Source organism: Pelecanus crispus, chromosome 18, assembly GCF_030463565.1.
Source record: "Pelecanus crispus isolate bPelCri1 chromosome 18, bPelCri1.pri, whole genome shotgun sequence".
Lineage (NCBI taxonomy): Eukaryota > Metazoa > Chordata > Aves > Pelecaniformes > Pelecanidae > Pelecanus > Pelecanus crispus.
Window position 1 is genome coordinate 5,706,602 of NC_134660.1, and position 25,656 is coordinate 5,732,257.

The 25,656-nt window shown below is 55.0% G+C and overlaps 1 protein-coding gene across 1 annotated transcript in view; it reads left to right on the forward strand.

Annotated features, from left to right (window-relative positions):
* Positions 1-4,907: 4,907 nt before the first annotated feature.
* Positions 4,908-25,656, forward strand: part of SCN4A (sodium voltage-gated channel alpha subunit 4) — a 40,127-nt gene continuing 19,378 nt past the window's right edge. The window contains 13 exon segments of the mRNA XM_009486876.2: positions 4,908-5,001; positions 13,317-13,615; positions 13,923-14,061; positions 15,016-15,112; positions 15,800-15,928; positions 16,063-16,154; positions 17,895-18,191; positions 20,000-20,063; positions 20,433-20,574; positions 21,433-21,645; positions 23,625-23,780; positions 24,033-24,156; positions 24,882-25,120. Coding sequence (XP_009485151.2) covers positions 13,352-13,615; positions 13,923-14,061; positions 15,016-15,112; positions 15,800-15,928; positions 16,063-16,154; positions 17,895-18,191; positions 20,000-20,063; positions 20,433-20,574; positions 21,433-21,645; positions 23,625-23,780; positions 24,033-24,156; positions 24,882-25,120 — 1,956 coding nt within the window. The 5' untranslated portion in view covers positions 4,908-5,001; positions 13,317-13,351.

Consider the following 25,656-nt stretch of genomic DNA (forward strand, 5'->3'; position numbering starts at 1 on the left):
GTGTTTGACCCGCTGGTGTTTGCTGGGGATCGACCCTGTGGTCTCCCCAGTGCACGGCAGAGCCTGCAAAGCCAGGAGCCCACCATGGGCGCAGGAGGGCTGATGTGCCACCACCATGGGGACTCTGCATTGATTTCAGTCTGCGGGAAAGGTTTTCAAAAGGGTTAGCTCTATCTCTACCACGGACCGTGCCCTACAGCCGCGTATTTGGGACAGCTGAGCCCAGGCACAGCAGGGCCAGGTCTCCTCCCCATCTCCCCTCCAGCACCGCCCAGGGTGCCACAGCAGCCTGGCACCCCCACCGCTCACCTGGGGGTCCCTTGCCCTCCCCTCGGGCAGAGGGGTGTCCGGGAGAAGGGGGGGTGTTTTGCCTGGAGCCGGTGGGTGGCACTGCGGCCCCGCAAAGCTGCCGCGGGCGCTGACATCGGATCCAGGGTGTCAGCCCTGGACTGCACAATGTCCCTGCACAAACCAAGCCCTGGACACAGGCTCAGCTGGCGTGGAGGGACCCCAGCACGTCCCGGGGGCTGCCGGCTGCTGGTCCTGGGTGCCAGCACCCAATGACTCTGCCCAGGGCCCTGAGAGCACCCAGGGAGTAAGGTAAGGGGCCACGCCGCTTCGGGGGAGCGTGCACCCAGCTCCGCACGTGTCCCAGGGCTTCAACAAGATCTGGGATCCGCCAGGGTCCCCTTCAGCAGTCCTGGCCAAATGAGGGTTAATCGGGGATGGGGACTGAATAAGGCTCAGGGCTGGGAGAGCTGTGCCTTTGCCTGTTGCTTCTTTCCCTGCCTGCATCCCCCGCTCCTCTGGGAGCTGCCAGGCCACCTGCTTGGGTGCTGAGGGTGCCCCCAATGCCAGTGCCTGCACCCGCTCCTTCATCCCTGCTCTGGCATGTGCCCGGCTCTGCGGCTCGGGGAGTTCACCCTGCAAATGTCCTTTCCCAGCGCCCCAGCTTGCTGGTGCAGCTTGTTTCCACCCTACCTTGTGCGGGCAGCTCTGACTCTGCCCAACTCCTGCCTGCGCAGAGATCAGCCAGAGCTCAGCCCCCCAGAGCCCCCCAGATGCAGCCAGCCCCACAGCAGGGCAAGGGTCTGGATGCGCCCAGCACTGGTGCCTTTGGGGGAAGGCGCAAGCCAAGGCACCTCAAACACCCCAGGGTCCCTGCAGGCTGTGCCAAGCATTGCCCTTATCCCACCCTGTCACCCCAAAGGCACAGGTTTTGCTCCCAAATTAGTGTTGTGAGGACCCCTGCGTACTCCAAGCTCCCATTCCAGTTGGGATTTAGCTGGTTTTGCAGGCAGAGCTGTGCCCTCATGCCTGCACCCCGGGATGCCCTGGTTTCCAGAATGACAGGAGCCACATCCCAGGATTTCCATCCTCGTGTGCCTCACAAGCCCCAGGGTTTCTCTAGGCTATAGGCAAAGCAAAAAAAGACCGGTGCAGCTTGCACAGGCTTCCTGGCGGTGACAAGGCTGGGTTTGGGGCAGCTGGCAGCTGATGGGACCCACCGAACATCCCCTGAATTTCCTGCTATGGCCAATGGAGCAAGTGGAAAGTCCCCACAACCACAGCGGGAGGACGTCCCTGTCCCTGCCCTCCTTGCCGGCTGCTGAAACCACAACTGCCGGACGCACGGGGGATGTTCTTTGCCTGTGGGCACAGGGCATTGCTTTGCTGTTGAGCTCCCAACAGGCTCTCAGCACTCTCCTTCCTGGTTGTAGCAATCCCCTGGGAGCTAACATGGGGCTCTTCACTCCCTTCTTCCCTTGGCTTTAGCCACTCTGAGCCCAGCCTGGGCTCCAAGCCAGCAAAAAGAGCCCTGGGGCTGTTTTTTAACTGGAGAAATCAGAGTTATGCTTCCCAAAGCACACCTTCAGCATCTCCGCACAGAGCTAATCCTGTCCCACACTGCATGATCTCTCCCTCAAGAGCTGAACCCAGTCTCCTGGGATGCCATATTTACACTGTCTTGAACAGAAAAGGAAAATTATTGAGTGAAAACCAGAATCGAGCCAAGGAACTTCACTTCTCAGTTCCCTGGGTGCTCAGATCTACAGTCTGGGCCCTGTTTTTATTGATTGCATGGGATGCCGGCGAGCACAATGAGCCCCATGGGTGACGGGCTGGAGGCAGGGAAAGGCGAATTGCCATGGGAACACGCCAGCGAGGGATGCCAGGCTGGCGGGGGGGGACAGGTGTTTCAACTCAAATAAAGCCCACGCCAGCATGGGAAAGTTGCTACAGGGTATTTTGGGACCAGAGGAGCAGCAGAAGAGTTGCACAGAGCTGGCTGTGTTGGGAGAGATGATGAGTCCCCTCTGACCAGACTGGGTGCTGGGGTGGCTGGTGCACCTCCAGCGCAGCCCTGTGCACTCCAAAAGGGGTGAGCCCTGCAAGCTGGGCACCCCTCCGCACTCTCCTCCCAACCCTGGGTGCCCTCTGTGCACCCTACACACCCGTGCAACTACCTGGGCATGCAAAGGGCACCCAAAGGTCCCATCAGGAAGGACAAGAGGGGAGATAAGCACGCAGCAAGCCTCCCTTTTGCATCCCGTGCCACCCTAGTCTGGCTCAGACCCACAGGGGTCCCACCGGGGAGGGTGGGTGGCAAGGGACACAGGGTGAGGCATGCCAGTGTGGAAGTGGGGTGACCCCGCATGGCTGCTGGCCGTCCCAGCCATTGGGTACTCCTGGCATGCAAAGAAACATGGTGCTGGTGCAAAATTAGGCAGCAGCAGAGGGTGGGCATGGGCGGAACAAAGCAGAAATGACAGATGCCCCTCACTTGCAAGCAAGAGGAGGAGCCGCGGCTGGCGCCAGGTGCTGCACGACAGGAATAACACTCCCAAAGAGCCATCGGCCCGGGGACGATGCTGGCAGCGCGGTTGGCACCGACTCCCCCCCCGCCCTCGCAGTTGTCCGGCTGCTCATTCCAATTGCATGTTACTTCTGGGAGAGATAGATGGGGAGGTGCTGGCCAGGGTCCCTTCCCACCTCCCCTCCACCTCCCCACCTCCCATTTGGTGCCAAAGCCAGCCCGAAGCCACCTCAACATCTGGGACACCCTGCTCCGCCACCATGACTGCCCCGGGTGGCCGGAGCCCCGGCTCGGGGCATGGCCGGGGTGGCTGCGGTGCAGGGGGGTCCGTGCACGCAGGACCCCGGGAGCGCTGGGCGATGCGGCCGCGGGGCTTGCAGGCGCCGCCAGCCCCATGATTGGCGCGGCGGGGGACGAATGCCACAGCTGAGACGGGGCCGAGGCTACCTGAAGGACCCCGCATGTCCTCAGGTTTCAGTCATGACCATCTGACAGCAGCAGCAGCTGCTCTGCCAACAGACACTCGCTGAGCCAAAGCCTCCAGGAGTCGAAGGAGAGGGAAATTCTGGCCCTGAAAGGTCTCTCCTTGGGATTTTGCTCTCTCCACTCAACAGTAAGTACTGGGTTCAGCCCTGGGCTGATGCCAGGCCACCGGGCAGGGTCTACGGGGTCTCGGATGTCCCCAGGTTTGTCATTCATGCTGTGCCCGGAGCTGTGAAAGCAATGCTGGGGGCTTCCCCTTCCGAGCGCTGGAGGTGGATGGGAGCAGGACAGCCCCCGTGGTCACTGGGGTGGTGTTTAGGGCTGTGGGCACCCGCTGGACCCCCCTGCATGGAAAAGAGCCCAGGACAGGGGGTGAAAGTCCCTGGCAAAGGCGCAGGCAGGGCGCGGGGACAAGGGTGCCAGCAGCCACCAGACCCTTGGTGGCCACGGACCTGCCACCAGGATGAGAGGGGACAGTGGGGGATGTGGCGGGCAACCGGTTTCTGAGCCACCTTCCCACCCAGAGGAACGGAGCTACCGGCAGGGCTTAAAAGTCACAGTCGCCTTTCTCCTGGCTTCTCCTCCTGGAGATCTAAATATAAACCTCAGCTTGGCCAAGCCAAGGTTGCAGGAAAGGTCTGCGGGGTGCTTCGCAGTGTCTCCTTTCGGGAAGGCGCCTGTCCCCGCAGAGTCCCTGTTCCCCACCGGCACGCGGGGAGGGACCCCCATAGGGAGGGGGGAGGAGGTGGGACCCCACTGCCATGCCAAAACAGCGGTGACAGGGGGGACATGGAGGTGGGAGGCCGTCATTCCCCCATCCGCATGTCGGGGCTGCGGGGTGCACACGCACAGCCAGCAACTTTGGGGTGCCAGGGAGGGGTTCAGGGCTTGCATCCGGCCATGGGCAGCGGAGAAACAGGCAGTGCCAGGGTGGGTGGGATTCAGCTCATTTTTTGGGTGAACCCCCACACACAGCTCTGACCTGGCCACAGGACCCTGCCTGTGGTGGGTGTATGGGGCTGTGCAAAGCTCCCATCACTCGCTGCACGTGCAGGGACCGCTGCGCACCCCCAGTGCCGTTTTGGGGTCTATCCAGAGACAATCGGCCACTGCAGTCCCCGCATCCCTGGCAACAGCAACCAGCCCTCTCGGCCAGATCCTGCACTGCCGCTCCCTCGCTCCCCGGAGCCGGTGCTGAGTTGCAGAGTGAGGTCTGCAGATAAGCACAAGCATTTCCTCCCCTGCCCGCACCACTGCTGACAGAGATGTGGGGGATCAGCCTGGGCATGCAGCGAGCAAAGCGCACCGCAAAAGATTTAACAGCGGATATCGGCAAGGGGCAACAATTCCATAAAACCCTGGGGCCAGCGGGAGACCCCCCAGTCAGTCTTATTATACATGGGAGATCCTGCACATGTAGCTGCTGGATTGATGCTGTAAGCGCTGGAGCTGCCTCCTCTAATCCTTGCTAGGAAAATGCCTGAAAAGGGCATATTTATGGGAACTGGTTAAAGAACACAGAGTCCTTCCTTGACTTGGCTGTGCTAATATGTAAATAGCATTTGCTATTTTCCGGTGTGCGCGTAAGGGTCCGGTGAGCATCATTCAGGGCAAAAGGGCCCCGTGGAGCCGCTCAGGCAGCTCCATCTTCACTCAGGGAAACTTGCTGGATTTGGGGGTAGGAGAGCGAGCGGCAGCAGGTAATGACGAGCCGTCCAGCATCGTTTCGGTGTTCAGCAGGTTGGACTAATGAGGTCATTTATATGGAGGGGAGGAAGGGGGAGAATGTGGTGGATGCTTTGGGGAGTTGTGAGGGCAAAGATCCCATCTATAGCTCCGGAGATGCCGGGAAGGCTCAGCCTCTGTGCCTGTCTGTCTGTCCAGCTGCCTCCCTCCTTGGTTATTTATACAGCCCTTGCGAACATCTCATCTTTGAGTCCCCCTTATCCAGATCCAAGTGGATTTGAATGAGATCCCTCAGGAGCTGGAGGGCAAGAGCCGAGGTGTGGGGCTCAGTGCCCAGAGCTGGGCATGGGGAGGGCTGTTGCGGCTGCAGGTGCCCCGGGTTGGTCCTGGTTTGCGTGGTGTCTGGTACAGGGAATTGGGGTAATGGGATCCTCCAGCCCCAGGATGCTGCAGGGACCATGATACTGCAAATCCCGTGGGAGCATCAGGTCTGGGACCTGCTTCCAGCGCTGCTCACTGGTGATCCCTATGGGAGCCGGTGGGGCCATGTCTCTCCTGGCATTCCTCAGAGGTGGCTGCATCTCCACCCCCCCCATGCCCCCCCGAGTCTGGGAGACCCCGTGGGGGGTGGCAGGTCCTTACAGCCCCACGCCACCCTCCCTTCCCCCACGTTGTCCCCTCCCTGCCTTCACAGCACCACTCAGATCTTTTCCAAGCCTGACATGAGAGCTGCTGGCAGGGAGGAGCAGGAGCGTTGGATGACACCCGAGTGCAGGCGGTGGGCAGTGGGCAAGCGCAGGGTCCCTGCTTTAACCCTTCCCTGCCTGCCCGAGCCTCCACGGCAGCCAACCCCACCCTAAAATAAATCCAAGCGGCCACCCACCCCAGTGTCCTCTTTCCAGCAGTCCCCTCATGGGGGTCAGTAGGGACAGCGGGATGGAAAGGCAGCGGGGATGGGGTGGTACCCCCCGCCGCATCCCCCGGCTCCAGGCAGGAGGGGGTTAGCGCATTGCTGCAGGATGTTGCAACCTCCTATTTCCATCTGTGGCCCAAGAGAGTATCTGAGGACTTCACAGCTTCCAGCCTATGTAAGCCACCCCCGCCTTGAAGCACATCGAGGTACCCTTGGTAGGGCTGCGGGCAAACAGGCATTGCAGTGCTGGCATTTGAATAAAGTCAGGTCAATAACAAACGGTGAATTGTACGAAATGAATTCCCATGCCACTAATGATGCCAGCTGCAGGAGTGGAGGCATCTCTGCAGGGCGTGTAGTTTTGCGGAGTTACTGGTTTATGTCCCGGGGGAGGCTGGTGTCCCCTCAGCATGTTCAGCATTAAGGATTTGGCTTTTCAAAGGAACCCAGCGATGACACGGCCTCGGCTACGTCTTTGCAAGGAGCTGGGGAAGGGAGCAGCGCCTTGTTTGGCACGTGCAGAGCACCCATCATGGCTAGGGTCCCGGTGAAGGTGCTGCTGCAACGCGCCGTGAAACACGGCCTTGTGCGTCACATCCTTCTCCTCCTCCATGTAAATCCCCCAAGCACCAGCACAGCCCTCAGCTCGCGGGTGTCCTTGTCCCAAAGTGCATGGCAAGGCAGGGGGGTGGGTTGGCTGCTGCCAGGAAAGGGGCTGGAGAGCATTTGCAGACCTCCTCTTGGTCTGCTTGAGAAAAGCAGCATCCAACAGGCAGAAAGCAGTGGAGCAGCATCATTCCCACAGCGGTGAACTCATTCAGCGAAGACCTCAACTGGTGCTTAAAATCAAGTACACGCTTTTATATTTGACCCAAGCAGCTATACCGGCACCGCTGTTGCTGCTTTAGAGTGACCTTGGCTGGTCGGGACCAAGCTAGGGGACCATGATGGCACCTGAAGAACATGAACTTGCTGCAGCATCTCAGTCCCCCTGGTCTGGCTGGGGAAAGGCATCCACCAGCGCTGGGCTTGCTCTAGCATTGTTTCCCAAGGTCTTTCAGCAGACCATCCCTTTTGCTCGGCATCTGGCAAATTGCAGGCAGCATAGCTTCACCCGGCTCCCCGGGATGGCGGGATGCTTGGAAGCATCCTGCATTCCTGCCAGTGCAGGTGGCTTGGGCCACGCTTCAGGCAAAGGAACAAAATATACTGAGAGGAAGGGTAAAAAACCACAGTGGTGACAGGAGTCGACACAGGGGGACGTGTCACTAATGGGAGCCAGTGGTACTCATGGGCTTGGTGGGGGAGAGGTTGGTGTTTGAGCCACACAACCCATAGGATTTCCCAGCCGAGCACTTAAAAAACTCAGAAATCCAAAGGATAATGCTGGAAAATGAAGAATTTTTTTTTTTCTCACTCTCTGAGTCTTCTGAGCCCACCACTATTTGAAAATAGAGTGGGAATAGGATTGGGGTGACTCTCTGTCAATTTTTTTACTGGTGTTATTTTCTTTTCCTGAAAACTTAGCACCAGTCCCTTTAAAAAAGGGCAGCCTAAAAACACAGCAAGTTTATGGTGCGCTCAGAACTGCTGTGGTGGTGGAGATCCAGTGTCCCACGGCAGCGCTGGAAGAGGCATTTGTTTGCAGAAGAAAATTTTGGAGACTTTGCATATCTTTCCAGATAGTCTTGGTAATGTAGTTAACAGCAAAGCATTAAAGGACGACAATATATCTGGCAATAGTAAACATCAGACTCTTAAATAGCACATTATCATATTACAGAAAGGCACATATACTTGTTTATAAAATGGCTAATTTTGTCTGGCGGAACTGAAGAGCGTTTATCCCAGTAACTGCTAGAAACTCATAATCTAGAAAACACTAATGCAGTTCCAGGCACTGCTCGGCATGCCGTTAAATCACCCATATGCATGACTTAAAGCCAATCTCTCCACCCCCTGTGCTATTTGGGGGCAGGAAAAAACCATTTCACATTAGATTTTTTCCATTTCCCCACTTCTTTTTCGAAACTTGGGGAAAATACAGTAGCAAATAAACACCCCGTAGGACTTCTTCAAGCCGTGACGTCCCTAGAACCGTGCTGGAAGGGTTTTTTTCTACAACCATCAGACTTTACAGAAAAGCACCGTGTCACCCCATGCACACAAGCGTCACCAAAAAAAAAAAAAGCACAAATATCCTGAAGCTCAAAGAAACCCCACAGCAGCGGATGGCACCGCTGCCGCAGCACAGGGCTGACCGCCTCCTGCATCGCAGCCCACACCCAGTGGGGTCTGGAGCTGTTTGGGGTCCCTCTGCCCTGCCAGGCGCAAGATTTGTCCCTGCTCCTTCTCCTTTCCCCCACGGCCCCACCACTGGGGCTGAGTGGTCAGGTGTGTAGAGGTGGGAAATGCAGAGGGATAAGGGGTCTGGTATTTAATCATCCCCATAAAGCTCCCTGTCCTCCGCAGACATATAAATGCTATCCTGGCTGCACTGGGTGTCCATGCCCTTGGGCTGGGTTTGAACCAAATGCATGTTCTCCTGGCAGCAGGTCTCCTAGCCCATGTGGTTTTGTGGGTTTTTAAACCTATTTAACACACGCAGGGGCAAAGAGGGGACCTGCTACTGGGGGCTTCACAGAGCATGCAGCAGGGTTTGGAGAGCGAGACCCATGGTGCGGCCCCGGGGGTCCTTGTGGGCGAGTGAGACGGCTGCCATGGGGATCGGCAGCGTGGAGGACGGATGGTGTTTGCAGCGGCACTTGGGATGCACGTGACCGAGCACCCATCGCTGAGCTGTGACTCACCCCCAAACCCTGCAGTCCCAGCTGGTCCCCGTTGCACCATCCTGCCCCACCCTGGCTGTCCTCGTGGGGATAAATAAGTGAGGGATGGAGAGGGTTGGGTTGTCCTGTGTGCAGTCAGCCTCTAGGTGCTGGTTGGGTTGGAAGTGGTGTGTCCCAGGAGGAGTTGGGGTGCAGGTAGCAAGGAGGGGTTGCTGCAGGCTTGTGCTTTTGGTGTGCTGTGATGGGTTTGGGCTGTGTGTGCAACAGGGTCTGCTTTTCAGAGCTCTTGAGGTGCTGGCTTGTCTCCCCTGGCATTAACTGCTTGAGCTACAAGCATGTGGGCCAGTTCTGGGCTCCCTGGCACCGGCTCTCCTGATGCTGGCTGCTTGCTGGCTTTGGTGCATGAGCTCCTTGTTTCCACACTAATCCCTGCTGCGGGGAGTCCCCCCTGTGCTGTGCACTGCGAGCACTTGGCTGAGCATCACCTGGCTCTGCTGTTTCTTGGTGAGTGAAGCTGATTTACACTTGCTGATGACTGTTCAGGTTGTTTTCTGTCTTGGACTTGTGTTCTTATCAGCCTCTTCTGGGGTCTTTCCAGAACATCTCCTGTTAAGAGGATGAATCTCGAGGGCAGGCTTGCAGATGGGTAAGGGCAGCTCCTCAAAATGTGTTCAGTAGTCTTGCTGCAACACTGAAGATACTCAGTGGGTCCTAGTGCTGTCTCTTGGGTATCTGCAGAGCTGAGATCTTTCAGGAGCAGCATGTCTTCACTTGAGACACCCCAGTCATACCTGTCTTTGTTAACCCAGCCCTGAATATGGTGGGGTAACAAGCGCATCTCTCTGGGTTTACCAGGCTGGGGGCCTCTGGCTTTGCAGATGCTCTCCCAGAACGATGCCCTGGGAAGGGAGGAGCAGAGCCCTGGAGCCTGGGTGATGGGCTGAGCCCAGCACCTGTGTAGGTCAGCAGGATGGGGAGAAGCCACAGGCCACCCTGTGCCCCCCACAGCCACGTGTCTGCACACAGCAGCCAAGAAAGTCCTTCCCCCTCTTCCTCAGCCCTCAGGAGGTTATTTTCTGTGCAGGGATGAAGTGCCAATTCTGGATGGGGTGGCTTTCCAAGCAGTCTCAGACAGGACCCTGTCATCCTTCTGTCTGTCCTGATTATACAGAACTTATTACGCAGCATCTCTGGTAGTTTCCAAACCATTCCTGTTATTTTGGAGGCTGATTTGTTTGTGTGGCCTCAGAGTAGCAAAAATATAAGAGGAAACTGAATTTCTAACAGTGAAGGCTGTGCACTCTTGAGCAGGGAGCTGCTCCCAGTTGCCTGCTGGTAATTGCTGATGCTGAACTGGGGGGCAAGATGCTCATCCATGGTGTGCCAAGGTGTTGGACATGGGCAGTGTGTCCAAAAGCAATGGCTCAAGTGTGTCACAGTAAAAAGGAGTTATCCAGCTTAGCTGGGAGTCCAAAATTTAAGGCGGCAATAAATAGGAGATCAGAGCTTTGTAGAGACTTTTTAAGTGACTGATTTCTAGCAGGAAAGCTGATGGGGCAAGAGTCTGCCTTTAATAAGGGACTCTGGGGGGACCCAGGTCCTGGGGAGAGCTGGGGCTGAGCCCTGTGGGACCATGGGGGCAACTTGTGCCCGGGGCAGCACCTGTTGCTGCACCCAAACTGCTTTTACCTATCGGAGGCGCAAAGAGTTTCATCTCTGTTATTTATAGCAGCTGCTATAAATGTGCCAGGATGTGCCAGGCCGGGGGCAGAGGGGCTGTTCACCCCGTCCCAGCAGCTGGGGGTGGCTGGTCCCAGGGTGAGCCGCTTCACCTGGGTGGTGGGACCTGGCTCTCTACCCCACTCTGTGTCTGCCTGCACACTGGTGTGGGAACTGGGCTCACTGGGGGAGAGAGGGGTGCTGAGCCTGGCCCCCACAGAGCCTGTGTCTGGTGCTTGGCTCCTTCTCTTTTGGGAAGCAGCGCTCAACCAGAGATGCTGATGGCTCCAGGCCTGTGGTGTGTGGGAGCTGGACATAGGCTTAAGTCCTGATCCTGCTCCCTGGGGTCATCCCACTATCTCTGGGTGGCTACAAAGGGGTCAGAGCAGGACCAGATGCTGCAAAAGACCCCAAAAAGCCACAAAGCATTGCCATGGCCAGGGCAACGTCCCTTTTGAGGACCCCCTGCTTAGCCTTCGGCAGCGCTGCCAACCCCCAGCATCTTCCCCTGGTGCTGCCAGGGGCCGCTCCATCGGCAGCGGAATCGGCGTGGCACAGCACGATGGCTTCAGCCCAGCGCGAGAGCAAGAGGAGGCACAAAGCAAAGCTGGTGCTGCCCGCTCGAGCTCCCCTCCTGCACTCGTTCCTGCTGGGGGAGGAATGAGCAGAGTCATGGGGCTGCAGAAACCTGACTCCTGCACTGATAGCTGGTGGCAGCTGGAGGCACAGCCACCTCCGCCGGGACCGCAGGCTGGGCGCAACAAAGCGGGGACAGGGCGTTGCGGGGGGTTTGGAGGGGCAGCACCCAGCGGGAGGCTCCAGGGAAGATGTGGACCAAGCAGCACCCCGTGCACTGGAGCCTTGGAGAGCAGTGTGCTGCTGAAGGGGCTGGAGCTCTACAGAGCGCTGGCACTGCCCATAACACAGACTTGCCCAAACAGCTCTGCAAAACCCCATTTCCAGGGAAATTGAGGCTGCCTAGACCAACAAGCTCCTGTGAGTCCTTGGACTCCTCAGGAGATGGGGGGGGTTGGTCCCCCCATGGGTGCTGTGGGTCCAGCTTGAGCATACATCAGTGCATTCCTGGTGGGACTCGAGATGATAGAGCCAGACACAGCACCGTGCTTTTGGCTTGAGCTTTGAGGCCACTGGTATCAAGGGAATGCAAAGGGCAGGTTTCCAGAGCTGCTCAAGCAGAGTGTGAAATCGGTGTAAATCCAGAATAACTGTGGGTAAGAACTGGGTTTAAATACAAAGATTGGTGCTCTTGCCACTTGATTTTTTTGGTTTTTAAAGGTTGGCCTGTTCCAAAAGGCAGCAAGTTGCTCCCATCCCTCTACCAACTGCCTTTTGAGCATGCATCAAAGCCCTGGTGCTGGAGCCACAAAGGGGCTGTTCAAACACTGTGGTGAGGGTGGTCTTGGCCCAAGAGATGTTGCAGCTGAGGGCCAGTCCCTGCTTCATCCCTCAGGTTGGATGTGATGGGGGTGAGCAGTAATACCCCCACAACGCTGTGCTGCTGTGGGGATTGCCTGCCCTTGGCAGAAGAAAATCCATTTTGCACACCAAGATTCAATTCAGTAGCAAAAGCGCGGGAGCGCAGTGGTTTCTAAAATGCAGTTATCCTGCACTGCTGGAAATCAATACCTCCCTTTGCTGTTGTTTTTATGACTTGGTTTTATAATCACCATAGGAATGTGTCGATACCATTATGCACCCAGACGCTCTCTTCCCATCAGGGATATGAACGTCCAGTTCTCCTTAATTACAAATGACTGAAGGTTTCCAGGTCTCAGCATGGCAGGGCTGGGGCTGTGAGGAATATTGATCCTAAAGCTTTATGGGGACAGGAGCTCGGTAGCATCGCGTAAAGTTTTGGTGCATGGAGGAGTCGTCACTTGCCAGTGGGATGCTTGTTTTGGGGAGGGTGAGGCGCAGAGGTGCATCTATCCCAGTATCTCTGCAAAGCAGGATCGAGTGTTAGGTATATTGGGCTCACCTCTGACAAAAGCTGGTGTTCATGGGTTGAACAGATATCGAGGCGAAGCTGAGGCAAGGTGACTCAAAGCAAGAACCTTTCTGGTGTCTAGGAAGCCTTTGCCAGGCGTTTTGGCCTCGCTCAGGTCATGGCAGCCTGTTCCTCTGGGTGCGACCACCTGTCTCATCCCTACTTTGCTCTCTCCAACCCTTTTTGTTGTTCTGCTGCTCAGTGGAGCCACTCTTATCTCTCCCAAATGGCCCATCCTATTCCTGTCTGGGGAGTCATCCTGATCTCTGTAACATTAGAAAGTGCCATTATTGCCTTGCTTTTTGGCTCATGATAAGCCTTTAACCCCTTCCTCTTGGGAGCAGAGCCATCCAGCACTGCATGTTACTCGTGTTTCCTATGGACGGGTGCTGTGAGATGGTCACTGACCCTGCAGGACCGAGCTCCTTTGGCTGAGGAACCTCTTGCTTTGAGCACCGCACGTTGCTTGCACAAGGTGCAGGAGGAAAGCTGCCAATGCCCTGCAGCATATTGCAAAGGGGAGACAGCTGGAGCGATGCCACTGATGCGGAAGGTGTTTTGTTTTGTTGAACAACCCTGTCTAGGTTGTGAAATTGCATGTCTAACAACAGCCAGCTGGTGCCAGGGACACCAACTGCTCAGCTCATGTGGTGCTCAACCTGATGGTGCTTTTTGATCTGAGGCTGAATGGGGGCCTGGGAGGAGAAGGAGCATACGGGGTGCTCCGTCTGCAAGCGATCCATGGATAATAACCTTTCTTGCAAGTTCAATATTTCTGCAATAAACCCATTTGCAAAAACCCACTGAGATCCTGCCATCACTTGGCTTCAAGGGTGGAACAAAAATGCCCCAAAACATCACCAGCTGGCATTGCCTTCTCAGCCCTGCTCTCTCCAGCAGGCTGTGCACAGGCATCCCGGGAGCAGAATGAGAGGATGGCCGGCCTGCCGCACATCCCGGGCCCCGAGAACCTCCGTCCCTTCACCCCTGCCTCACTGGCCGCTATCGAGCAGCGCATCGCCGAAGCAGAGGCACTCAAGGTAAAGAAGCAGCAAGTGGAGCTGCCTGAGGAAGAGGAGATCAAGCCCAGCAGTGACCTGGAAGCCGGCAAGAACCTGCCCCTCATCTATGGTGACCCACCACTGGAGCTCATCGGGATCCCCCTGGAGGACCTGGACCCTTTCTACAAGGATAAGAAGGTGAGGGGCAGAGCTTAGCCCATGGGTAGACTTGGTATTAGATGTAAGTCCCAAGAAAAAGACCAAAGCATGGACCTCCTCTTCTTTCCACCATGCCCCAGGGTCTCATCTGAGCCCATCTTGGTCCCAGACTGCTGTGGTTGCTTGTCCTCCAAAGCAGAGCATCTGTTCCTTGGCAAAGTCCTGAGCCTTTGGAGATCCAAAGCACACATAGAGGTCTCACTTCTAATGGCAGCACTTGATCCGTGGGTGTTTCAAGGGTGTGCACAAGGGCTAACCCATCTCCCTCCTCTCTTTTTCTCCACAGACATTCATAGTCCTCAACAAAGGGAAGTCCATCTTCCGCTTCTCAGCAACCCCTGCCCTCTACCTGCTGGGGCCCTTCCACCCCATCCGCAGAGGAGCCATCAAAGTGCTTATCCATTCATATCCTTGCCCTCTGTGATGTTGCTCCATTGCCAGGCCAAACCCTGATGTTCAGAGTGCAAACATCCCTGGGAGAGGGTTGAGAGAAGTGTTTCATGATGGTGTGGTGAGCAAATCTCCTGGGCTGGCCCCCACCAGGGCCAGGACCCACCGCCCAGCCATCCCAGGGCTTTGGTCCCTTCCCAAGGAAGTGGGTGTTTGAAGGCTTTGGGCACCTTGGTGGCACAAAGAGCTCAGTCTTGGTTGGAGAAAGGAGGAATCAGTTTGGCTGGAGAAGGGAAGAAACCTAAGTGGTGGAGCTTCCTAGGAAGAGGTTCAAGGTCTCTGAGGTCTGGAGAGACTCGGAAAGGAAAGAAAATGTTTACAGGTCAGGGGATCCTGTTCCATCTGGGAAGTGGGTGAATTGGGGCACTCAAAGGATGCTTTGGGAGAGGGAAGGCAGAGGAACCAGGATATTGGGGTACAGGGAAGGAGGTAACTTGGGCAGTATTGGGTCTTTTGATGTGAGACAAGCAGAGATGGAAAGACAGGAAACGACCCCAAGAGCAAGAGGGGCACTAGGATGGGTGGGAAGTGATGCCAGCAGAGTCCTGGTGGCAGCAGAGTTTGGTGGCCAGGAGGTAGGAAGAAAAAGAGGGGGTGTTTGTGGCAGAGAGATCAGACAATTGGGGAAAGTTGTGTCCTGGGGTGATGGAGAGGAAGGAGCACAGGGGACAAGAAGGGAGGCAGAGCCAGCACCACAGAGATGGGGAGGGGAGCAGAAAGGGAGGGCAAGGGCCAGGACCATGCATGGGAGCCAGGGGGCTAAAGGGAAAGTGTAAGCACAGGACTGCACCGGGACAGAGCTGCAGGAGAAGCAGGTCAGGGCATGGGACCAAGGTGGGAGACAGGACAAGAGGAGTAGAGGCGCTTGGCTTCATAACCATGTGAAGGGGGGAATCTAGGCAACAGCCACAGCATTTGTCCTTGACCAGGTTTTAAATTATTCAGCATGTTCATCATGATCACGATTTTAACCAACTGTGTGTTTATGACACTGAGCAACCCCCCAGCGTGGTCCAAGAACGTGGAGTAAGTCCCTGCCTCCCGCAACCTCCCCCAGCCATGGGGGCCATCCCAGCTTGGCCAGCCTCAGGAGGGACAGGACCAAGGCTGAGGGAGGGGTGTTGGGATCCAGGCACCCTTCAGGGGAGGAGAGGTGTCACTGGGAGATGTTGGTGGCCCTCTTGATCTCAGAAGGGATGTCCACGCTCTGCATTAGGCATTGCAAAGAGTGGGAGAGTTTCAGAGCTGCCCAAAATCTGGTGGGGTCCCTGTGACAGGAGACCACTACAGAGCAGGTTGGGTCAGGTCAGCAGTGATAGTCTGGAGAGGCTGAGCAGATCCACCAGTCCAAGGAGCATGGACAACCAGCCCCAGGTGAGAAGGGGAAAATGTATTTTCTGCTGTGGTTCTGCACAATCAGGTCTCAGCAGGGTTTTTCAGAGAGCATGGTGGTGTTGGGACATCAGCAGGGATCAGAGGTGTTGCAGAATAGTCACCAAAGGGATTGGTACCTCAAGATGTCCCAACTTGCCTTAGGAAGTCAGGTGAAAACCTCCTCCAGTGCTGAAGCACCCAAGAACCCAGCAGCCCATGACCGTGAGCCCCCAGACTCAGCTCCCCAAGATGGTCCCACTGGTGGGGGTGGACAAAACCTCATCCTGAGCTGGTCCTTGGACCCAGTGAGCATCCCCTGAGTGACCGTTCCCATTTCAGATACACCTTCACTGGAATATACACCTTTGAGTCCCTCATCAAGATACTGTCGAGAGGCTTCTGCATCAATGACTTCACATTCCTGCGTGACCCATGGAATTGGCTGGACTTCATGGTCATCTCCATGGCGTGAGTTTGGTGGGATGGGGTGAGGGCAGGAGGTCTGGCCACTGGGGGCCGGGGAACCCTGGGGACCAGGCTGAGAAACAGGGGGGTGGATGCCTGGCAGAGCCCTTGATGCCCTTTCCTCCCCTGTCCTGCAGCTACATTACCGAGTTCGTGGACCTGGGGAACATCTCTGCTCTCAGGACCTTCCGCGTCCTCCGTGCCTTGAAAACCATCACCGTGATACCAGGTGGGACTTAAAGAAGGGGTCCCTTCTCCATATCTTCCCCTTCTTTGAGCTCAGGTTTTCCCACAGTCCACAGCAATTCCTTGTTCTTCTGACAGTTCTAAGAGAAAACAGAGGAAATAAGGTATTCGATACTTGTAAATAATTTTTCACATAATTTGGCTTTTGGGTCAGATCCTGCTGATTTTACATCTTGAAATTAGCTGTGCTCATTCAGTTGTTTGGCCAGGGAAAGCCCCTGATAAGCCAGATGTGGTATTTTTAGGGCTCCTTGGAGATGCCTTAAGTGGGCTCGTGCTCATGTTGTGTTTATGGGCTCGATTAACTGATACGCTTTGATTGGTCCTTGGAGCCATAAACTCAGTTTTGTCCCCACTGCTGACTGCTGTCGTGCTAGGGTTGAGGTATTTAATGGGTATTAGTGCAAGAGCCACATGGCGACTGTTTAACATCACCCCAAACATCCAGCCTGTGGTGTTAGGAGCACGTTATCGAATACCTCTGATGGCTGTTTCCCAAATTTGATGCAATTTCAATACCCTGCTTTGGTTCCACCTAGTGCAAGCTCACAGAAATGATAGGTCAGACCCCTTGAAGAAGCGTGAGATTGAACTGAAAATAGTGATTTCTTGTGGTGAATAAATTCTTGTGTCTCTGCAGTTTCCAAATCTTTAGGGTTCATATTTGAATGTTTTTTGCCTCCATCAAACAGGCTAAAAATTGCATTTAGCAAAACATAAGCTGCTGCTTCTTTCTGGAATGACATCCCCCCAAGAGGCTCTGCAGAAATAGCAGTTGCAAAAATAAGCTGGTTTAGAGTGGCTGTCCTCAGCAGTTTCCCAACATAGACAAGCCCTTGGAGAACGGCGTTTTACCTAAATAGTTTGGGGAGGGGGGAACTGGCATAATGACAGGGCTAAAAATCACGCGTCTGTGGAGAATTGCCTCCACGTGAGAAAGCTCTGTGCTCAGAGCTGCTTTTAAGATCAACGTCAGGATGTTCCAGCATCACCCATCATCCCTGTAGACCTCGGGTGACAGGAATGACATCTTCCATGTCAAAAGCCCACCAAGGATCTGTGGGCGAGCCTCCTCCTCAGAGGAAATGGTGGTGCTGGGGGGGAGAGATGAGTTAATCCCAATGCTTTGAGCAGACGTTGCCTCCCCACCTTCACTCAGACACGTTGGGGTTTCTCCAGCTTGAAGGGATCAGGCTGAAGGGTTCAGCGGGGCTCCCAACCACCCACGGGACAGCAGCATGTGGGGGTGTTGGACCACGGAGGCTTTTCTGGAGCTGAGAGCAGTGCTCAGCATCTTCCAGCTGGGTTGGCAACTAGCTTTTCCATGTGCCACAGCAAAGTGGTCTACTCTAGTGGTTTGGGCCAAAACAGGCCAGATTATGGCATTTGGGGAAAACATAAAGCCAAAAGGAACTGATGGATGCCAGGCTGAGGTGGGCTTTGGTTTGTGATACCCAGGTTAAGGTTGTCATGGGGAGGCTTGGCTGGCACTGGTTCAAGGGTGACAGTTCTGGGGGAAGGGTTTATGCTGCCCAGCAACATGTGGGGACAGAGGGGCAGCTGGGATGCAACGTGGGGCACAGAGCTGGGGGTCTGAGCACATGGGGTGAACTTGGTGATACCACGTGTCCCCACCAGATAGAGCACCTTTTGGGAATGCCATAGCATGTTCTCCACAACTAGCAAATGAGCGATTAGCTCAGTAGTGATGCTTCCCCCCCAGGGCTGAAGACGATTGTGGGGGCTCTGATCCAGTCAGTGAAGAAGCTCTCAGATGTCATGATCCTCACCGTCTTCTGCCTGAGTGTGTTCGCCCTAATCGGTCTTCAGCTCTTCATGGGAAACCTCCGGCACAAGTGTGTGCGGTGGCCCCCCCTCAACGACACCCTGATGGGGGATTTGGGGCTGGACAACAACACGCTGGCCAACACAACACTCTACGGTAACTTCACCGACGGCATTGCCAGCAACTTCACCAGCAACAGCACCTTTGATTTTGAGGCCTACATCAATGATGAAGGTAAACACTTGTGCGTCCCCTTCTCCATTGGCCCACCACCCTGGTTTGCTCCTCAGTTTCCTCGCTCTTCCTCCGTGTCAGACCAAGATGGCTTGCTCACATGGATCTTCCTGCCAAGGTGCTTTGCAGGAAGATGTGGCTGGTGGGTGAAACAGGGGTTGTGCATGCTCACAGGATGGACAGATGGGATCAAATCCTCCTTGCCAGGGAAAATGCAGTCCACCTGGGTGAGCTAAACCCTCCAGAAAGGTTTCACCATGGGAAGGCCTGGACAAACCAGTGTCTCCATCTCTCCCACTTGCTAGTGAGGGCACAATCTCCCCATCAGGGTGGGCACTGGTGAACAGCTGTTCCATCTGGCTGGGCACAGCAGGGACACCAAACCCTCCAGGAGCAGATGGGACTTTGGGTGAAAAACAGAGGGAAGGATGCAGGAATGACATTTCTCACCACTTTCACTGCTGCATCATAGCTGGGTCCTTCCCCAAGTATCGCTGTGTCCAGTGAGCATTGCATGCAAGCATGCAACACCACAACAGCCAACAGGAGGGAAAGGAGGGAGAGGTGGGATCAAGCACAGGTCCTTGGACAGGTCTCCAAGTTTGCTACTTTGCTACCACTTCTTTGAGGCAAGTTTGGCCCAAAAAAAGTGTAGTGGGGTTTTTGTTTGTTCTTTGGGTTTGGGTTTTTAAACTCCATGAAAGCGTAAAAATCTCAGAAAAGCTGCCTGGCAGAGCTGCACAGTAGTGGGATGCTCTACAGGGACATTTCATGTCTCGTTTACGGCACTCGGCAGAGCTCAGCAGAAGGTCGGGTTACGTCTCGGCTGAGATGCTTTGCCCAACTGTACAAGTAGCTCTGGCATTAATTACAGGAAAGCTTCTTGGTAGGGGTGCAAATTCAATATATAGGATCTAATGAGTGCAGTGCAAATAGCAACAGTACCCTGCGGCCATGCATTCAGGTTAACAGCTGTTGGGGCCAGGCCAAAAACATATCGCCTGGAGTTTCACAAGCGGGACATCTCGATGAGCCCACGTAAGTTAAATAAAAGCCTGGTGGCAAGAAGCCAGGCAGAGCCAGGGATGCTTTGAGGAAGCTCCAGAAATCCCTGCATGGCTCCTGGAAGGGCTGTGCTAGGTGATGCCCAGGACGGGGTCCAGCTGCCCTCTGCCATGTCCTGGGGTGGGTGTCTCCAGGTGCTCATTCGTGCATCCCTGGGGGCAGGTGAGCTGTGGCAGCACTGCTTGGCAGCTCCTGTGGCTCTGGGTCTGTGCTCAAAGGTGTAAGGAGGAGCTTTAAGGACCCCTGGTCTGTGAGCAGGGTGGGTTTCCCCACCAGGCAGGGGCTGGTTGGGATGGGAGCAGCAGGAGGAAGGCAATAACCATGGAGCGGTAGCAGACAGCTTCCCCACGCTTTTTTGGGACCCCTGCAGTCCCCCATGCTCGATGCTCCCTTGGAATGCCCTGCTATTTTGTACTTTTTCGCAGCAAAAGAGGCCAGCCCTGGTCCTTTGACCGCATGTTAACCCACTTTCCCAGGAGGCCTGAACCTGGCCAACCTGGCTGTTTCCAGAGCTCCTTATGGGCTTGGGAGCCATCTAGTTGGGACGGTGAAACAAAGCCATGAGGTCTCTGAGCTAGTGCCAAGTAGTTCAAAGCAAATAGCAAAGTCAGCAGAGAGAAGATAGCCCAGTGCCCAATGCTGGGATTCAGGGAATTTCCCTGACAGCAAGGAGCTGCCAAGAATTTGAAAATCAATGTTTGTTTTTTTTTTTTTTGTGCCTTGCTCTTTCCCCACCTGCAAAGCCAATTTCTACTTTCTGGAGGGAGCTCTTGACGCCCTGCTCTGCGGGAACAGCAGTGATGCTGGGTGAGTGCAGCTTGTGCTGACGGCCAATGTCCCCCCTGGCTCCCCGGGAGGGGACAAGGCATCCAGCACAGCCTGTGGGACCACTGATGCTTGGGATGGGACAGGATCGGGGCTGGGAACACGGCTTTGCAGGTGAATGGTCTGGGAATCCCAGCTGTACCAGCTTGCGGAGGGTATCGGTCTGGGCATCCTGATTGTATCGGCTTTGGGGAAGGTGGTATCGGTCTGGGCATCACGATGGCTATCAGTTTGGGTGGGGGAGGTCTGCTGAAGCATCTCGGCACCTCCAGGGATGGAGCGTTTTGCTGCAGGAGCAGGAGGGGCAGCGCCAGGGGCTCATGGCAGCTGCCCCCGCGGCTCCTCTGGTAGGAAGTGCCCTGAAGGGTACCAGTGCATGAAGGCGGGGAGGAACCCGAACTACGGCTACACCAGCTACGACACCTTCAGCTGGGCTTTCCTGGCCCTCTTCCGCCTCATGACGCAGGACTTCTGGGAGAACCTCTTCCAGCTGGTAGGCACCAAATTTTTATCCTCGTGCAAATGCTCCTCTCATTTCAATGCTGCCCCTGGACTAGGACATGTAAAAAGTCACTTGACTGGAAACTTGTGGGACCTTGTCCTGTGGTTTGTGGATCTAACCAGGATCAGCAGACATGGGGCATGGTCCCATCCAGCTCCCCACCCTGAGCAGTGCAGTGTATTTTCCAGGGCAAAGCCCAGGTGTGCTTCAGCAGTGCTGTCAGCTGTATCATGGAAATCGGGGATTGATAAGAGTATCTAGTACACCTCTGGCTTGAGCTAAGGGAGAGGGTAAGCGGGAAAAGCTAGGTCCCTTGTCCCCTGCACTGAGTCATCCTCTAGGGAGAAGTTGCAGACACCATAAAATCCCAGCTGACTCTGGGTCCAGAGACTGTTCAGCCTTCTAAAAGCAAGCCTACATCTAAAGGCTACACGTGTCCTCTGGAAATGATAATGCCTAGATCCGGAGTTAGAAAAGGACCACTCATTGGCCCAAGGGTGAGACCTGAGAAGTTGGAGGCTGAGAGACATCAGCCCCTGTCACAGCAAAGTGATGGAATATTGGTCCCATCTCTGTACATGCTTGTAGCCCTTGGGCTACCAGATAGCATGGAGCAGCGTGGCTGGGTTTGCCAAGACTTCTGGCCGTTTCACACAAGTCCTAACCCAGTGCCATGGACTGCAGCAAGGTCAATTGGGCAATGACCAGCCCTTGGGGAAGATGGGAGCAAAATATTGTGCTCCTACCACAAATGGGAGGGTGCCCTGGTGCAAGACCTTTCGTTGGAAGCATCACCAAGCCGGTATCGTGCCGAGGTGGTGTAACAGCCTATGCCTCCTCTTTCCATAGACGCTGCGTGCAGCAGGGAAAACGTACATGATCTTCTTCGTGGTGGTTATATTTCTTGGTTCCTTCTACCTCATCAACCTCATCCTCGCAGTGGTAGCCATGGCTTACGCAGAACAAAACGATGCCACGATGCTGGAGGAACAGCAGAAGGAGGAGGAATTTCAGCAGCTCATGGAGCAGCTGAAGAAGCATCAAGAGGAGCAAGAGAAGATGGTTGGTGGAAAGTGTGGAGGCCAAAATGAGGGACCTTAGGAACAGGGGGGAGAAAAGGGGAGGCAGTGACCAGCATGGTGGTGCCTCTATTTATGTAAAATCCAAGAATAAGCCCCACTTGGTCCATAGTAAGCAAAGATAATAATTGAGCAACTATTTTGGGGGTCACAGCTGAATCGGAAAGTTGAGATACTATCAGGGCGGGGGGGGAGAAAAGGCTGAAAAGATTTAATTTCCACATCCAAAATCCAGCACAGGGAGCACTGGGAGGCAGCAGAGAGGTGCAGCACTGCTTGAAAGGAGGAGGTGAGAAACAAGGCATAAAAGGCACCAGAACGAACGAGATATCTTCCTGCAGCACATCAAGAGCAGGAAACCTGGCAGAGAGCCTGCGCGGGCAGATTATGATCAGTGTACAGAAGAAGCACTCGGGGAGGATAGGGTAGTTGCAGCAAAGCTAAATGCGTTAGCAAACCATATGCTGTTGGCCAAGACTGGAAAGAGCAGAGAGGGCTCGAGAGACCCTGCGTCTCGCCCGAGGTCCGGGTGCCCTTGCAGGAGCTGAGGCACAGCTTCGGGGTCTGGCGTCGCTGCTGTACCCCAGCACATGAGCAGATACGCGCGCCCGATGCTGCAGAGAGTTTGCACTGCTATTTCTCCAAGCTGGCGCCTATAAGCTGCCTGATTTCCACCCATTTGTTCCACTGCGGTCCCGAGGTGTTACCTTAGCCCCTTTCTGGTCCTTGGGAGTCTCTTTTCGGTGCAATATGCCTATAAAAATGTAGGCAAAAGCTTCTGTGATGTCTGATACTGCAGCCCAGCCATTTTCCATCTCTAATCATCATTTTTGGCTAATGTCAGCAACATTTGTGGGAGACATCCCTGCAAATCTGTTAGTCTGGGCAAAAGACCAGCTTCCTCGCATGTAGAGAGAGACACAAAACAGTGTTTTCCTCTCTCTAGAGCCTCTGTCTCTCATTGCTTATCTGTGCCGAGCCACAACATCCTCCGAGGAAGTGGCTTGCTCTTATCTGGCTGCTGCTGTTTGCAGGATGGGTCTGAGCAAGCCCTGCCCGAGGGATGGGGACTCCAGGGCTGGGCATAAAGCTGGCGCTGTGGCCAGTTCCCTGAGCAAATTAACCAGTGAGTTCCCAAAGGCTTTATTAAGGGATGATACTCCTTTATTGTCACCTAGAGAAATGGAGAAGAGAGAGGGAATAAAGCTGAGAGCGAGGGCAAAGGGCCTACAAGCAATGGGCGCTCGGATCCATGTAATATCCAGCGACCGAGTGTGGAAACCGTGTTGCATCTCAGCGATGTGCAGTGGGAACAGAGAGGTTGCCACTCCACTGTGGCATGCTTAGTGCTACCAGAGGGTGTAGTAAACTTCAAATATTAATACCACTGTCAGAAACAAACAAACAAAAAAAAGAGAAATGATTGCATGCACAAATGAAAACCTAATAAAACAACATTTGGGAAAAAAAAAAAATTAAATTTTGACCCAAACATCCGTAAATTCAGTGTAAGTCCAAAACTCTTGGACATTGCATTTCAGCAGGAGCCTTGATGATTTTACTTCTTTCTCATTTGGGATGAAAGCATGTTTCAAAGATTAAAGTTTCATATAAGACAGAAATTAGAAGGTTTGCATAGTTTGGTCCTTATGAATTATTCACCCTGACCAAACCTGAACAGACTGAATACTGCTGTGCAGAGAGCTTAGTATAGCGGGGTGTGCAAGTGAAAAGGAAAGGCTTGCAACTTCTGTTTAGCTACTGCAAATTGTTATCCCTCATTGTTGCTCGTGAAGATCTGAGTTTGCTGCCCAGGTCCTGCAGCAGCAGACTTTGGAGTTGCAAAGTCCTGCCCAGGATGGTCCTGGGGCTCAATTTGCCCCTCTCCTCAGCCTGGTGCCCTGCAGCAATTGCTCCCGATGGCTGCGGACACGCGGGTGATGGAGACGTGGGTTGCTGCAGTTGCAGGACCAGCGGTCCAGCAGCGGTTCCCTGCCCAGCAGCGTGGCTGAGAAGGAGCGCAACTCGGACCTGAACAGTGACCAGGACAAGGCAAAGGACTGCAACGGGCAAGTGGTCCCCAAGGTCGTGCTGGAGCGGTCTGCCACGGTGCTTGGTGTACGTGCTCGGCTCTGTCTCTGCCATCCCTTGAGGGTGCTCACCCCAGTAAACCCGGGTGGAGGGACAGGCTTGTGCCCAGCTTGTTGTGGGTTGGGTCCTACAAGCCCTTCTGCAGCCCACCTGTAGTTCCCACATTGCACCCCAAGGTCTCTCCAGACCATGCCCTTTTTTCTGCCTGCTCTATCTTTAAGTGCATTAAATAGCCTGCAGCACTCTGCATTCATCCCCTGTGGCCTCCTTTCCTTCTAGTTCAACCCAGCCGCTGAGCCGGAGAAATCAGACCAGAACCACCTCACTGTGGGCAACCAAGATGGGCCAGGCCTCGAGAAGAGGGTGGGGAGCGCCATCAGTGTCGTCTCCAACGCTGTGGAAGGTACGTCCTTCCCCAGCATGGGCGAGGGCTGTGTGTGCCAACTGGTTTAGCCCAACCGTTGCACATTGGTGGGCTCGGGGTGCTCAGCACACACCAGTGATAGCAGCTGTCCCGTATCTCCAGCCCCATGCAAGGGGTGACTCTGGACCGGGAGTCTCCGTACCGGGTCAGTGCACTGCAGTGATGCTCAAGCAAAGCTTTTCATCCCAACTCGCTAGGATGGTGCCTGGAGGCAATAATATAATATCTCATGCAAATGAATGGGATTGCAATTGATTACAGCAGTCTCCAGAGTCAACTGACAGCTGTTGAGTGGCTTCCCAAGAGCTGCTGTCTCAACTTCAGCAAAAAGTACCATAGACTCGGCAATAACAGGCTTCTCAGCCCTGTCCTGCTGAGAATGGGCAGTTCCTTGGTTGTCCCTGCAATCTCAGCATGGCAGGGACACCTCAAATCCTGCCCAGGTGCTGAGAGCAGGATTGGACCCACAGTTCCCTGACTGATCTGCCTTTCCATCCCTCTCTGGTTTGGAGGGTAAGGTCTGCAACATCACTGCGCTTGGGCACGGGAAGGCTTCTCCTTTTAGCCCCCACATTAAACTCACAGATGGTCTAGGGCTGGTTCAGGACCTCAGGACACGTCTCTTCTAGTGGGTTAGTACTTGCGTCACCCAGGGGAGGACAGGATAAGCCTACACTGATGTCATTTTTCTCTCCTGCCCTCAGAGCTGGAAGAAGCTCACCAGAAGTGCCCGCCCTGGTGGTACAAATTTGCCCACACGTTCCTGGTCTGGAACTGCTGCCCTCTGTGGCTGAAGCTGAAGGCATTTGTCAAGCTGGTGGTGATGGACCCCTTCGTGGACCTGGGCATCACCATCTGCATTGTGCTCAACACAGTCTTCATGGCCATGGAGCATTACCCCATGACAGAGGAGTTTCAGAACGTGCTGACCGTGGGGAACCTGGTAGGCAGCTACAGGCATCCTGTCCTTCCCCATTTAGAGTCACAGCAGCCACACCATCCACCCGGGCGGGCAGATCCCCTGTGCTGCCATTGTGTCACCCAAACAGCATGCACGCAGACACGTCCCAGCTGCTGAGAAAGTGCTGCAAGGGTCTGACCACAGCATCCCTGTGATGGGCTGGACTCCAGGATGGCTCAGATCAAGGGAAGTGCTATGGGGGTGGGATCCATCATCCCGTGCTCCCCTTCTGCTGAGGCTTCTGTCTTGCCTGGTGTATCTCAGCAATGCCAATGTGGCCATGGCCTTGCAGAGCTGTCCTGAGCCATCTTCTACATTGCAGCCCAGGGTCAGGCATGAGCTGCTGCCAGCCCTGGCTGCCACCACAGTGTCCTCACGATGCTGGGTGGCCACGGGGCAGAGCAGGGGCCAATTCAGGTGCTGGGAGCAAAGAGGTGCCCACAGAGCAGGGGGCAACTGTGCTAGCAACATTAGAAAATAATAATAATCAGGACTTTTCCCAGTGAAATCACTGCAAA